The sequence below is a fragment of the Mytilus galloprovincialis genome, chromosome 1 (genome assembly GCF_965363235.1).
Source record: "Mytilus galloprovincialis chromosome 1, xbMytGall1.hap1.1, whole genome shotgun sequence".
In the NCBI taxonomy this organism is placed as follows: domain Eukaryota; kingdom Metazoa; phylum Mollusca; class Bivalvia; order Mytilida; family Mytilidae; genus Mytilus; species Mytilus galloprovincialis.
In genome coordinates, this window is record NC_134838.1 from 18,646,272 (window position 1) to 18,662,639 (window position 16,368).

The following is a 16,368-nucleotide window of genomic DNA, read 5'->3' on the forward strand; positions in this document are numbered from 1 at the left end:
ATCGATCATACTTTTCAAGATGATAGGCAAGAACGCTAAAGCTAATGTTAAAATTGTCAGTAATAGGAAATAACTTCAATATGGAGTCGACTGGCAATTCTAGTCATTTTAATTACCTTTACATATTGTCTTGTTAATAGTTTGGCTTGATAAATTTTCTTTTAGTTTTTACAAATTGATGGTAAAAAAATGGAAAAATGAAGAAAAAAAATTGCCAGTGTAAGCCAATAAATCTTACAAGTTGTGTGGAAGTTTTCATGCAAATGGACATTAGATAGATCTCATCTATGATTATTTTTGCCCTGTCATAATTTCTATATACCGATTTTTACCTACATCGCCCATGCTAGTTGATCAATCATATCGGAATAATTAACCAAAGAAACCAGGCTTAATTTCAAATGCCAGATTCGCGTATTTTCCATATCGTACTCCTTTCGGCGCTCGATTCAAGACAGTTTGAAAAACAAAGTTAAATACCAAGTTGCGATGCGCACTACAAACTGAAAAGGACCGTCTGAAAATGCCAGATACATAAACCATAATAGGTATATTTCAGATTTTGAATACGCATTGATTTTCAAATGTCATATTACGATCAACAATACAGGTCAGAATATAATTGTGACCTATAATTAATAACATCTACGTGTTATCTTGTCTCTGGTAGATATGCAGTTTGCAATCTCACAATATCTTCTTTAATCACATGATGTACCTAATTCGTTATTCAATATTCATTCAATAGTCCATAAATATCACGACTATGCGCTATTCTAAGCGATTTCGGGATAACAATGTCGGAAACATTTTAAACTTAGATTATGACATTAGAATAAAATCTTGCCTATAGCTACAGAAATCTAAATCAAACAATACGCTAATAAAAAAAATACATGGAGTGTATATAACTCAAAGTTGATACGGTATTCAAGACTTTGAGTTCGTCATGATTTTATTGATAGACGGTTACTGCTTACAAGAAACATTTCGAATAAAGGGAAAGTAGTTAACCGATGTTCAAATCTTGTAAATCAATTAAAAAAATACTAATAAAAAAGTAACAAACAAAAACCGAGTGTATCGCATGGAAAGGAGTGAGAATGGGTACATCGACAGAGTAAGTGTCTCCTGTTAATTGCATGCAACAATCGCCATGCTAATTCCCACTTAGTCATGAGTTATAATCGAGAATGTAAAACCAGAGTGCTAAGAAGTGAATTATATTGAATTGTGTACCTATATTGGCAACACGATCAGGATCTGCCTACTTTTTATGTGCATCTGAGATCGCACCAAGTCTTTGGCAGAGTTCGAGTTGCTCAGTCTTTTCCGTTTTCTGTGTTGTGTTTTGTAAATTGGTAAGTATTTACGTGAATATCTCTAGGGTGGTTTGTGAAATTAAATTTTCTACTTCTAATCCGATTTATCTTTGTTCTGACCTGTTGATTATTTTTTTCATCAACGAGTGGTTTCTTGGTCAAAATTTGATTATGACGTCAAATGCCGTGCTGTCCTCTTCAATTACAATTGTGACGTCGTGAAAAAAGGTGACCACGTCTCAAATCGTCACATAGAAAGAACACATCTTTTTGCTGATCATTTTAAATGAAAGATTAATTTTGTCTACACACCGTCTAAAATTTATTACAGAAACAGATTCCACCACCAAAGCTAGCGTAATTCGACATTTATCCACTCTCGACGTTTAAATTCTAAATACAACGCTCAGCGATAGCAGTTTGTATTCCAATGAGTACTATATATACGACCAACCTGGTTTAAACTTGTGTGAAGCAGAATTCATTAAAAGCCTTCTAAAAACCAAAACAAAACAAATCTTGCCAAGGTGTTTAATTTCTTTTCGAAATATATTGATGATGTTCTGCCACTCGTTAGTCCATCATTTCAGTGAGAGAATATGTCAATCGATACGCGTGAGCATGTTCACAGTATGCGAACTTCATTAACAAGGTATGCTCTTTACACAAAAACTGCCCTAACATAGTTATAAGGACAAAAAATAAACGGAAAATGTTTTTTCGGGGAAAATAATTAATTCCATTTCCATTTGATGACATACAGAATACATTTCCAAGGAATACATGAATTTGTTTTCAGGAACGTATACTTCAGCATTGACATACTTGCAGTGTTATCTTGCTATAAGTATAGTGAATTGAAAAATAAACAAAAAATGCAATCTGTATGTTGCAACTTTTATATAAAACAAATCATACAATAAAGACAATAAACATACCAGATATACTTTACAATTTCAGTTAATATCATAAGATACTTCAAATAAATAGAGAATATCATATGGCTTTTTCAATATCGCATCCGTATCAACCCGAGACACCAATATAATCTCAAGAGCTCTGCTCGAGGAATTATATTGGTTGAGGGTTGATATGGTGTGTGATATTGAAAAAGCCATATCATATACATTTTATTATATACATGTGTACCTCAAGTAGATGTTTTTATGTAACATGACGTCATACAGAAAAGGAGGTTTGAAATGACGTCATACAGATTATAGATTTGACATGACGTCATACAGATTAGAGATTTGAAAGCCTTTGCAACAGTGACTGCAATCGATGACGTGACGTCATACAGATTAAAGGTGTGATAAAGCTTTTGCAACAGTGCTGATATCGATATAATCACGAGTGGCTGATACGGCACGCTTGCCAATGATTGTATTACACATACTATTTATCTGTATTTACTACTAAGTATATCATAAAAGAAAATACTATATAAATACCACATAGTTGAGAGGGTGGTAAAGCAGATTGTTACCCCGTGAAAACAGTTTTAACCGAAGTACCTGGTTCGATTCCCGTTCTGGGATGAAAATTTCAGGGACTGAATTTTCGGCTGTCCCTTGACACTATTTGCGAGTATGGTCTTGAGGAAACGATGATAGTCTGTCGGAAGAGGACGATAAATGGCTGACCCGTGTTACGAGAGAGCCATATCTCTTGCACGTTAAAGACACTCTTGTAGATTTCAAAAAAGGAGTAGGCTTATACCGCTACAAGGCAGAACTCGCACCCCAAAAAATGGAAAGGGATTAATATAAGTTTCAAAACATGTTTTCCAATCCACTATAAATAAATATGTTTAAACTACCGAGGCGAGGTCAAGGTTGGTAAAGTCTTTTCAAGGTCTATCATCCTTTCAGTTATGTGTTATTAACTTTATTATACTGAATGGTATGTACAAGACATCATAGTGTATTACTTTTGATTTGCAATGCAACAGACATCAATAATAATCAAGCGTCTCCGTGTAGGTAAATAAAGTATTTCCCATGGGATAGAGTGAATTGTCTCCCTCGTATTAACCAATCAAAATCCCCCATTTTGAAATGAAGTATAATACTATGTTTTAACTAGTGGAAAGACTTGGAAAATATATATAAAAAATTGAAAATAAGCACTGTTCTGTCGTTTCACTTATTTTGTTCCATGAATCTGTGCTTCTTTTTTTTTTTTTATATAAAGGTCACGATCGGTAAACATCGGCCCCAAAACATAAAGGAGCGAAAGTAATTAAACAACAATCACAGAACAAAATATTTTCGGTGTGTCGATTAGTTGCAATAAATGTTAAAACACACGTTAACATAGGACTTAGTTTGGTAAATAGGTATGCATTAGATCAATAATTTCCTTTGACGTAATAAGGAATTCGTGTCGTGTGACTTTGAAATATCTACAAATGTTCAGCATTAAAAACCACAACTCAACAATACAACTCATAAAATAACACGTCACATATAAGGATGAAATGGTAAAAAATTCAAAACAATTGGATACACGAAACAACACTAGAAAGGTAAATATGTTGCTATTAAATAGAAAAGACATTTTGTGGAAACTACATTTTAACCGAAATCTACATCTATTTCAGCTGTATTTTATCTTTCACAGATATACATGTAGCACAAAACATTCAATTGTTATTACAAAATTGAACATTCTTCCCTTAAATCTTCTCTTATTTCTTCAGGACAGCAATCCAAGCTACATTTTGGACAATTAATAAATCCAAAGCATGACTGTTGTGGATAATCAGGTGCGTGTACATCATTATCCAATCCAAACACGTAGTAAGTCATATCTTTATTCTTGTATTTACAAGTGCATTTGGTAACAGCAATGATGCGGATCTTGTGACGCTACAAAAAAAAACATTTATTAGAAACTCTAATACTAATACTTGATTTGTTCTTAAAGGGGCACTAGCTACGAGATATATAAAACATCTAAAGTTTGATTTTTTTCTCTGTTCAATTAATAATGAAAGTGAAATAGTGAAATAACAATTCGCTTTTTGCAGCCAAAAAGGTTAAATTTTGACAAATTACGCTAAGAAACATTATAATTAGTAATTCACTTGCAAGTGAATGAGTCGACCTCTTTAAATCCGTATTCATGTGAACTTCAATTTAACCCCTTACCTAGAGATTGACAACGCATGCATTGTACGTGTACTGGTTATTTAAAGAAAAAGAATGTCAACAATGAAATTGAAACTACGGTAAATAATTTGATTACTAATTCGATGCACATAAAATCATTCTTATACGGTTAAAAACAATGAGAAACATATATTTTTAATCTATAAAATAAAATCAAACAGACCTATAAAAATCCAATTGCACGTGTTGGTTTAATCTATTCATATATTTATTTATGTTTAAATCGCTTATATGGTCATCTGAGGTCAAATCGATAGGTAATTAGATGGCGTCTGGACTGAAATACACACGAAACGAACTTATATATTATCTACCCCATGCTCTATAAACTGTTTATCTTAGACTTTTGATAGTTTGGATAAATGTTTTACATTGTTATAAATCAAATATGAGAATTTGAGTCAAATCGGTGACCATGAATTTGACAGCTAGTGCCCCTTTAAAATTAATATTTTGTTTTTAAATTAACTTAAAAGATATTATTTTATTCACAGAAAAGAAAAATACTGAAATGTATGAAATGTCATTTAAAAAGTAAACTAACAAGAATACGGAAATCCAAGGGAAAAAATCAAAACGTAAAGTTCTTCATCAAATGACACAATCAAAAGCTCAAACGCATCAAACGAACGGAAAACAAATGTCCTAGTCCTGATTTGGTTCAGGCATTTTCCTTTTTTAGGCTTAACCTTTAAAGCTTGTTAAACCTCTCACTTTTATAACAGTTGCACATCATTTTACAACATTACACCATACATAAATTACTTGAATATCATAAATGAACTTGCAACAAATAAACATTATCGAGGTTGTAATATAAACTTGATAAAACAAAACTTAAAACTTACTTGCATTAGTATGCGTCTATCTGGAAACTTATGTTCCACTAGAAGTCTTTGAGATGCAGAGTTTATCTCCGGTTCTGGAAATCTTTGCAATGGTAGAACCTCCAATGATAATAGGAAAGTCAAGCACTTTATAAATCATTATCAATACACAAAGCAAAACTACATGTAGCAAATGTTAAGTCTTATTTCATCCAAACAGTTTCAACATCATTTATAATCCCGTTTCATAAGGTAACCAGTACCAATTGATGCATATGACAAGTATTTTTGTTAGTGTTGTTAATTTTGTTGATTTTGTCATACTGTTTGTGCATTCTTTTTTTATTTATTTTAAATTATCTGTACACAAATTTAGAAATTATTAAGTATGGAGGGTTCAAGCTCCCCACAGACTGAGTTTAGATTTTAAGGGCTTCTTTGTTATATTTGTTTGTTTTTTTTAGTAATTAAGATGATAACACAATGTTGACTGATATACCCTATATTTGACATTTTTACCTATTGTATATAAAAAAGAAGATGTGGTATGATTGCCAATGAGACAACTATCCACAAAAGACCAAAATGACACAGACATTAACAACTATAGGTCACCTTACGGCCTTCAACAATGAGCAAACCCATACCGCATACTGAGCTATTGTGTCTGTTTGTTTTGTTCGTTGTCAATATAATGGAATTTGATGCAACGGTCATACAAGTGAGATGTTTACCTGGCTATAAATCCAGGTTCAATTCACCATTTTCTACATCAGAAAATGCCTGTACCAAGTCAGGAATATAACAGTTGTTATCAGTTCGTTTAAAGTGTTTGGGCTTTTGATTTTGCCATTTAATTAGGGACTTTCCTTTTAAATTTTTCTAGGAGTTCTGTATTTGGTGAGTTTATTTTTTTCGTGTTCTTTTTAGTGATATAACTTCTCAGTTTTTCAGTAAAGCGTTTCTGTTGTTCCGTTAATATCCTTTTGCAGTTGGTGTGTTTCACTCGGTTTTAATTTGAAACCCCGGTTTTGCTTTCGCTTAATAGATTTATGACTATTGAACACCGGTATACTGCTGTTGCCTTTATTATTCAAGTTATTATGAATGCCTTTCCATGTTTTGGCTTTGTGGGCTCCTAGCGAAGGTAAAATTAGAAACGTGCTTTGAACACAACTCATTTATAAAGTGTTTATAATAATTATAATTTAAAAGTATGGTTTTCAATGCCATTTAACTTCCTAACTGATCTGTACTTCTAACTATAATGCATATGATTAAAGCGCTATTGACAAGACTAGTGTAGACGAAACGTGTGTTTAACGTACCAAAGTATAAGCCTTGTTTCTTGTATGAATTTTTATTCAGTATTTGAGTCTGTCGGTTTAATTTACACATCGATTAACTTCATCAAAACGAATGTTATAAATATAATAAGTTATTGATATGTATTTGCCATTGGCACAATCTCTACCATTAGGCTTCGTTTCAGTCATAAAGTAGTTGCTATTAGAAACATGTTTGCATCATCGAATCAAAATGGTTACCTCTAAAACGTGTTTTAAATTATGCTTCGAACAAAAACGTTTCTTGATATTCATATATCATAGAATTGAAATAATTTTTCAGAGAGATGATAAAACATACATTTCATATCGTGTGAAATAAGCAACACATACACATTTAGATGCAACATGTTTAAATATGTAAAAAATAATCAAAGATGGTCTTGTATTGATCTTCTCACATTTGTTCATATTTAAAATTTATTGCATACAAAAGTTTGCAATTATTAAAATGAAATAAAGAAATTATATACCTGTTGTTGTAAGTCCTCAAACCCAATTGATCCTGACGCATGCGCGACCATCTCTGGTGGAAGGCTTGTTTTCTCCACAACATGTTCAGACCTGTTATTACGCCTGCAAATCCCATGTTACATAGAGATAAATGCAAAAACAGAAAATATTGCTTCGTTGTTTTCCTCTTATAGTTGATGTGTTTTCCCTCGGTTTTAGTTTAAAACCTGGATTTGTTTTCTCTCAATCGATTTATGACTTTTGAACAGTGGTATACTACTGTTGCCTTTATTTATTCCCATATGCATAATATTTGTAGATGTTTTTTGTAAATAGTTGAAACGAGAGTGGAAATAAACTCCGTTCAAAACTTTGCATTCATTTGAGCAAGGCCTCACAGGGAGAACAGTTAATTTTCGGTACTTCTCACATTTTTTTTTTTATTTTCTATTTTTATGCTCCTGCTGTGGGTATCGGGGGCATCAAGCTTGGTCCTATCTTACTGTACTTAACGTCCTTGTACCACTCACTTTTTTAGAGTTTTGTTCCTTTATGACTTTGAAAATTACATTTTTAGTTCATTATCGCACTCAAACAAAAGTTTGTCTCATTCATATATCATGAAACTTATACACAATGCTTACAAACACAACAGGTAGGCAGATATTAAATTTGGATTGCAAGTCATTTCTCATTTTCCCGGTATACCTTGATGTAATCCTTAAAATAGGACTCACGAAATGCGTTAAATGTTAATTTACTGTTTATGCGTATTTATATTAAAAAAATCAAAACTTGCCGAGGTATTTATCAACATGGTCTTTTAGTCATCTATCAGGTTAAAACTTAGATTTGATGATAAGAATATGACTAAATGTTGTTTAAACACCCATATCATCATAATATGTTTCCAACCAATATAACTGATCATATTATTATAACATCTTACCAAGAAATGATGAGTTTTTGGAACCACAATAGTTGAAGGTGGCCATTACAACTGGTACATGTCCTTCTTCCGCTACTACCACAACTACTACAACTGTAATCAAAGTGACCATAATTACTTTCAAAGTTTTAAGTAATCGATTTCTAACTTGTACAACCAAATAACTTAATACTAGCATGTTGTGAAAATATTTCAAGCTTTTCTGTTTCCTTTTGAATACATATTCCGACATATTTTCGTTGGTTTTTTTTTCTAGAGTATGCTTCGATTTTTTTTCATTTCTTCTACTTATTACTACTTTGGTGTTTTTTTTAATCAATCAATGACACCATAGATATATAAAAAAGATATCAACTGTATACTTTGCAGATACATGTACCCCTTTTCTACCTTTTCTATACTAATTTACAAATTTGATGTTAACTTTAAATTCTATATACAGGTGCACCATTTATTTTTTCCAAGAACCTTTTACATACATATTTCATGAGCCAGTATTATATTTAGATGTTACATACCTTATTTCACCTCTTCCACTACATCTACTGCACCTTTCCATTACCCATGCGCTGTTTCTATAAACTTTTTTTTCACCTTTTCCACTGCAACCACCATTGCATTTGACCTGTATATTTGAACATTTGAAAGGTTTGTTCCAATGCTTGTTTATTCATAGAATTCAAAGATTTGTCTTTTATGTCAAAAATTTCCAAATAAACACCATATTTGTTATTAGTAGATGTGGTATGATTGTTAATTAATCAACAGTTAACTTCTAATACTTACAAAAATGGTAGAGTTACTTTGAAATCACGATGAAACGACACAACAGCAACATGTAGACACGGGAACCCAAAAAGTTAGACACCAGATGAAAAAGCCTTTTTTTTTATTAGTTTATCTTGACTTTTTTAAATTGTCATCCTGAATTGTTTTTGCAAAGTGTCTCATCCTGCCTTTTTTTTATAACTCAAAACTCCTGTCCTGCCTTTTTCAAATTTCATTCTAGCCCCCCTCCCCCCCCCCCCCCCTCTCTAAAAATCAAATGGTAGCTTCCTAATGTCGTCATACAAACTCACATGTCCACTTCCACGGCATACAAAACATTCAATCTTTCCGCTTGCCCCGCAAGTGTGACAACTCTGCAATGCAAATTATTATTAAATATTTAATTACTTTTTGAGATCAATTAAAAAATCAGAAATTTGATTCGGAATCACCACAATTCGAATATAGTAAATTCCGAAATCCATCTAAGGATATTCCTTAATCATTAATTATGGAGGTCCTGAATCATTTCCCTCGTCTCATGAGAGACTAGAAACACAATGTTTCACAACATATGAACGTGATACACAAATGTTGTTTCTTTGTTTTACTCTCATAGTTCATTGATGTGTTTCCCTCTGTTTTGGTTTGAAACCCGGATTTGTTTTTTTTTCTGAATTGATTAATGACTTGTTAACACATGTATACTACTGTTGACTTTATAGAAAACATGGTATTGTTTATGATATTCTCAATATGTATTTGAGCGAAAGTGTGTGTCAAAAATTTAATCAAGATTGCAAAACACTTTACATAAATCCCAGCTTTGCTTTTGAGATATTTAGAATAAGAAATGAGGGATAAATTATTAACTGGGAATTGAACACATTCTGTACCCCCGAAAGGTTTGAATCGTAATCCATAAAGTGGATGGAGAGTTTGTTCATTGGCACTCATACCACATCTTCCTATACCTAATTACATCTAAATTTCTTTTAAGTAGAAAGACAATTTCAACTTAATTTCTTTTACTCAGACAGACAATTTCATCTAGGCTTCTTTTAAACCCCATAGACAGAAAATAATAATAGTGCACAATGCACGATCAAAATGATAAGATTTCAGAATTTCTAGAAAGGAATGTTGAAGAGGTTTTTATAATTTCGAGTCAATGCTATGTTTGAGATAGAATTGTGCTTTACACGAAAACCATAATTCTTATCAACATGAAGTTAATAGATATCAAAGGTGTCAGTATCATAATGTGATACGTTTCGTCTGCATAAGACTCATCGGTGACAAAACATAGTTCTTTTAAGCTGTTTTATGTTCTGTCCTTTTTTTTGTTTTACCTGATGTTCGTTTTTATTCTGTGGTTAGTAACCACTTCGGTGTTGACATGAACATCAATTGTATGGTCATTTTAATAAATTAACTGTTTGCAACAAAAGTAAAAAATAATCCAAAAATACTAAGGATTTTCTTATCCCACGCATAGATAACCTTAGCCGTATTTGGCACAACTTTTTAGATTTTGGGTCGTCAATGCTCTGTACTCGTTTATCTTTCTCATCTATTTGATCTGAACGTCACTGGTGAGTCTTATGTAGACGAAACACACGTATAGTGTTTTAAATTATAAGTCTGTTAATTTTTAGCATGTCGAAATGTCCTTGTAATGTTTATTTGCGTATTTCTCTGTCCTGAATATTTCTTGAATTTATTTGTACTGTAGTCCTGCCATGTAATGTTGTAATTCAAGTGTTACATTTTCACATTGCCATAAAAACGCGAGGTTTGGCTAGCGGCAAAACCAGGTTCAACCCACCATTTTTTTAATGTCCTGTACCAAGTCAGGAAAATGACAATTGTTGTCTGATAGTTCGTTTCTGTGTGTGTTGCATTGTCATTTAGGATTTTTGTTGCACTTCAGTGTTTCAGTTGTTTCGCTGTTTTCCTCTTATATATGATGGGTTTACCTCAGTTTTAGTTTTTAACCCGGATTTGTTTTCTCTCAATCGGTGTATTACTTTTGAACAGCGATATACTACTGTAACCTTTATTCATCAGTGACGCTCATATCTAGATAGTTAACAAGCCAAACAAGTATAAAGTTGGACAGCACTGAGGACCCAAAATTCCATAATGTTGTGCCAAATACGGCTGTGGTAATCTATGCCTGGGATAAGAACATCTTAAGTATTTCGAATAGTTCATACTTTTGCAAACAGTAAATTTATAAAAATGACCATATTATTGATATTCATGACAACACTTAAGTGCTGACTTCTAGGCTAGTGATACCCTCGGGAAAGAAACGATCACCTGCAGTGACATCGACCTAGTGGTGTAAATAGTTCTCAAAAGTATTAGGAATATAATTTGTCTACATAAGACTCACCAGTGACGCTCAGATCAAAATAGTTAGAAATCCAAACAAGTATAAAGTTGAAGAGCATTGAGGACCCAAAATTCCAAAATGTTGTTCCAAATACGGCTGAGATAATATACGCCTAGGGAAAATATGAAAGACATTATTGTTTTTTTTTTATTCTTGTCCCCTTAACTTGTTATGAAACGGATATATTCTACCTAACAAATATCAATGCATACTTTAACATAATGTGTATGTGGGATGGCAATTTCACTCGAATCGTCTTCAAACATCGTTGGGGTTCTTGTTTGCATTTCCCATGGTCCTGGAGGTTGTCCATTTTCAGGTCCATCAACTTTATTTGCTAAATGTATGGAAAAAAGTATAGCAAAAAAAACGTTACCGTTACGAATGTTCAAACTATACGGACTTCACTAACAGTTGTGTGCTCAGATTTATAAGGAAAAACAACTATACAAGCGAACTACATATTTTACCGGTCACCATCACGAATTGGTTGACCGATACGATATGTTTATGACTCTACAAAAAAGTGACATGATGTCAAAGATACCGGTTATAATAATTTGCCTGATTGTGGCATCGCTTGGCGGGTAATGCGTATGTAGCAGGAGAAGCTAACCCTGTCGATGCACTCGGTCTTGCTCACTATTGAGAGAAGGTGCTTACCTCCGTTTTTGTTTGTTTTTGACATTAGAAAATATCGATTAAGTGGTGCATTAACTTCTAATGATCAGCAAAATAATCTTACATCTACAAATATACGCAAGTTGGAAAAGAACAGACTGGTTAAGGATGTCCACTGTAAATAAAATAAAAAATTCAATCTAAAAGTAGAATATTAAGGAAGTTGATTTATTTGGCTTTAATTAAGATTTTTAAAAATTGCAGAAAGAAAATTTCTTACTAGAGTGTGGTACATGATCCAATACTATTCTTCTGCTTTCTGTAAATGTCTCCAGTATATACTGAAAAAAGTTTAACTTTTTTATTCTCAAATTCATAAACAGTTGAAATGCGAACATATTTCGCACATATGAATAATTAATATGTTTACTAATAATATATATGCTGTGTACCAGTTGTAATGTTGTACATATTATAATTTGTACAAGTTATCAGTGTTTTTATGAACTAATAACACAAATGGATGATTCAAGCGCACAATCTTTTGTTTCGTATATTTCTGTCATATTTTCACAACAACGTGATAAAGTCTCATACTGAGCATTGATACAAAAAACATTATAAGACCACAAAAAAGACTTTTCATGGATATGAATATGGTATAAGGAGAAAAAACAAAAGTCGAATTTCAACCAGTTAGGTCTCCTCATTTCCAGTTTGGGGACAAGGAGAGTAGCACTAAATGTTAGATTGAACTATATAAATTTGAATTCAGAACATTAGACTGGTACATTTTAGAAGATAAATAAAGGCAACAGTAGTATAACGCTGTTCAAAGCTCTTAAATCCATGGACAAAAAACAAAATCGGGGTAACAAACTAAAACTGAGGGAAACGCATTAAATATAAGAGAACAACGACACAACATTAAAATGTAACACACACACACACACAAACACAGAACCGGACTAAGCATTAGACAAAATCCTTTGAGAATAACAAATATAACATTAAAACCAAATACATGAATTTGGGATAGATAAGTACCGTGACACGTCTTATAGTAATTATAATTCACACTCAAAAATAAGAGAAAACAAACGACACAACGGAAACACAACGTCAAAATGTAACACACACAGAAACGAACTATAATATAACAAGAATGTGTCCCCAGTACACGAATGCCCCACTCGCACTATCATTTTCTATGTTCAGTGGACCGTGAAATTGGGGTAAACCCTCTAATTTGGCATTGAAATTAAAAAGATCATATAATAGGGAACATGTATACTAAGTTTGAAGTCGATTGGACTTCAACTTCATCAAAAACTACCTTGACCAAAAACTTTAACCTGAAGCGGGACAGACGGACGAACGAACGGACGGACGGACGGACGGACGAACGAACGGACAGACGGACGAACGGACGAACGGACGCACAGACCAGAAAACATAATGCCCCTCTACTATCGTAGGTGGGGCATAACAATGGCCATATTCCTGACTTGGTACAGGGCAGTTTTAAAGGAAAAAATGGTGGGTTGAACCTGGTTTTGTGGCATGCCAAACCTCCCTCTTTTATGGCCATGTGAAATATAACATTAAAATGACAACACAACATTACAGGACTACAATATAAATAAATAGGAGAACACAATTTACAAAGAAACATACGAATAATAGCTAACAAAAGGCAACAAGTTTAAAAAAAATTAATACGCCAGAAGTGCATTTTGTCCACACAAGAGTCACCAGTGACGTCAGAAACAAAAGTTTGAAAGCCGAAACAAGTACAAAGTTGAACAGCATCGAGGACCAAAAGTTCAAAAAAGCTGTGCCAAAAACGGCCAGGGTTTTCTGTTAGGTATCAGAACATCCCTATTATTTAGAGCAATTTATACTTTTGCAAACAGTAAATTTTATAACATGCCTATACAAAAGATGTAAATGATAAAACTGAAGTATTAGCTATTTACATGAAACAACCGAAATACATTACATAACCCGACAAAATGCAACAAATCCAAATAAGTTTAAACCTCAACGCCAAGTGACGTCATATTAGAAATTGTAAAAAATGACGTCACATTTGAATTTGAAAACAGATCACCAAAAATGAAAAATGACGTCACATATTAATGAATAAGATAGAATTAGGATTGATTTAAGATTATATCTGAACTAAATACTGATATTACATTTAATAACAATGCACATTTCAATACTTATTAATAGCAAACTAAGGTAGCAATTAACTGTATTATATAGTAATGTCCCGTTTGTTTTGAATCTAACTTCAAACGTTAGTAAAACATTGTACAGATTACGTTGAACATAATCAAATCTAATAAATGAAGGCGGTGATTAATTTTCTTTACCATAACACATGAATATAATAGAAAATACGTCAACACATTTGACAAAATCCGATGAGAATTACAAATATAACATTAAACATTTAAACTAAATACATGAATTTGTGATAGATAAGTACCGTTACATGTCTTGTCTTATGGTAATGCGAATTCACACTCGGCAAAACAGTCACAATCGGGAATAAGTCACGTTTGGTAATTAAAAGATTAGACGACGTAATGACAAACCACAATCTACCATGAAGTAAAAATGTCCTTAGGTAGTTTGGTCAAAGACACCTCGATGGTGTCCATAAAATTTACGGAGTGTCAATTTTAATCTGTCCTCCTCATAACTTTGTTGGAGCAGTTTCTGCGTAAGGAGCACACTCCTGTATATGAAGTCCGTATAGCGTGAACAAGCACGAGAATAACGTATCAATTGTGATATGTAAACACCATACGAAGGGACAGAGGGTATGTTACTGCTGAGAAATGGGAAATTGATAATTGGGAAGTTGAAATCGTCCCGTTTATCATAGATTTTCGTGTGGAGTCGTCCATCTGTATCACCTGTATCACCTGTGCAAGAACATATGTGTCAAAAAAACTTATAGCTTGTACAAAAACCCTGTACAAATTATAATTTATACAAATTATCATCTTGTACACAACATATATATGCTTTTCTGTAACAACTAGTATAATATATTAAGTAGAAAAAAACAAACAAAAAGATAACGAAATAAACTATTGATAAAATAGAACAAAAACAATTGTCTTCTTTAGCTATAAGAAACTATTCAAACATATTACTTACATGGTAAGAAGTAGACGGCTCCAGCTTTTCAATTTTCATATCTCGTGCTGCCCCTTTTCCCCAGCAACACTGGTCACTTGCATAGTCTAGCAACGCCTTGCGTACTGTTTCTTCATCAATCGTAGGAGCGCTGAAATCAGATCATTTTAGTTTGTCATTTACTGTTTCATCATCAATTGCAGGAGCACTGGAATCATATCATTTTAGTTGGTCATTTACTGTTTATTAAACAAAGTTCATTGAGAAAAAAAAAGATTGTATCTGCGACAGCGATAAAAATGCTGCGTGGTAATTATTTACGGGTAAAATTGCCCTTTTTCTCATTAGCACCTTAACCTTTTCAAACACTGGCTAGAACACTGTCTGATGATTCAATTCCTTGACTATAATTCAACGATTACAAAATTAATACTATTGCAGCAAATCGTGAAGTTTAAAAAAAAGTTAAATCACAAAAATACTGAACTCAGACCGGAAAGTCCCTAATGAAATTGTAAAATCAAAAGCTCAAACACATCAAACGAATGGACAACAACTGCCATATTCCTAACTTGTATAGACAGCGCATTTAATGCAGATCTTCAACAGCGAAACAAGACAATTAAGCTTTCTTACCTAACGAATTCGGCCTGTTTTTGATCCTTTACTAATCCATTCTGTTCTGACGAAGGAGGGGGTACAACCGCTAAAAGAGAACTTGATTGTTTAATTGATTGGGGAATATATCATCGATATAACTGCAAACCCTGTTCTTATTGAAATAGGATTTTTGTTTATCTAGTTTTTAAAATTTTTAAATATTATATAAATTAGAGAATTTCGGTAGAACAGTTTAAAGAAGAGGAATATTTCTTTCTATCTTTTTTATACTTTTTTTTAACACTTTGTCATCTTTTTTTCTTGTGCAGACAAACAAATGGTCGATATAAATGTCTTTTTATCAAAAATATCTATAAAATTTTGGTCTATGTATATAGCTGTTTTACAGGTACTTACTACCGGCAGCTTTTTCCTCGGGAGCAGGGCTGTAAAATAATTGAGTATGTATCTTTCTACTTGTATAAAATTAGATCTAATAGAATAAATTACCATATCATCTGTATTTCAGAACATTTCTAACACAAAAATAAAACAAAAAATTTTAATTCAGTTTTCTTTAAAAAGGTAAGGGCTAATAAAGGCATGTTTGCTCAAAATGAAAACATAAAAAAGAGTTAACTTAAAACATCAATATAGATCAATCAAAGTACATACCCAACTGAAGTCATTTTGATACCTTACGATATAGAAAACCGTTGTGAATTAAATATTAAATCGTCGTCAACTAT

The 16,368-nt window shown here is 32.6% G+C and overlaps 1 protein-coding gene across 1 annotated transcript; it reads right to left on the bottom strand.

The window, feature by feature from the left end:
* Positions 1-3,815: 3,815 nt before the first annotated feature.
* Positions 3,816-16,368, bottom strand: LOC143071622 (protein SSUH2 homolog). The gene is made up of 12 exons (XM_076246082.1): positions 16,295-16,368; positions 16,037-16,065; positions 15,656-15,725; positions 15,041-15,170; positions 12,144-12,204; positions 11,455-11,579; positions 9,153-9,215; positions 8,592-8,698; positions 8,074-8,166; positions 7,145-7,247; positions 5,347-5,445; positions 3,816-4,195 (listed from the first exon to the last, which is right to left on the bottom strand). Exons 1-12 carry the CDS (start codon positions 16,306-16,308, stop codon positions 3,980-3,982), a joined length of 1,110 nt encoding a protein of 369 aa, XP_076102197.1. The 5' UTR covers positions 16,309-16,368; the 3' UTR covers positions 3,816-3,979.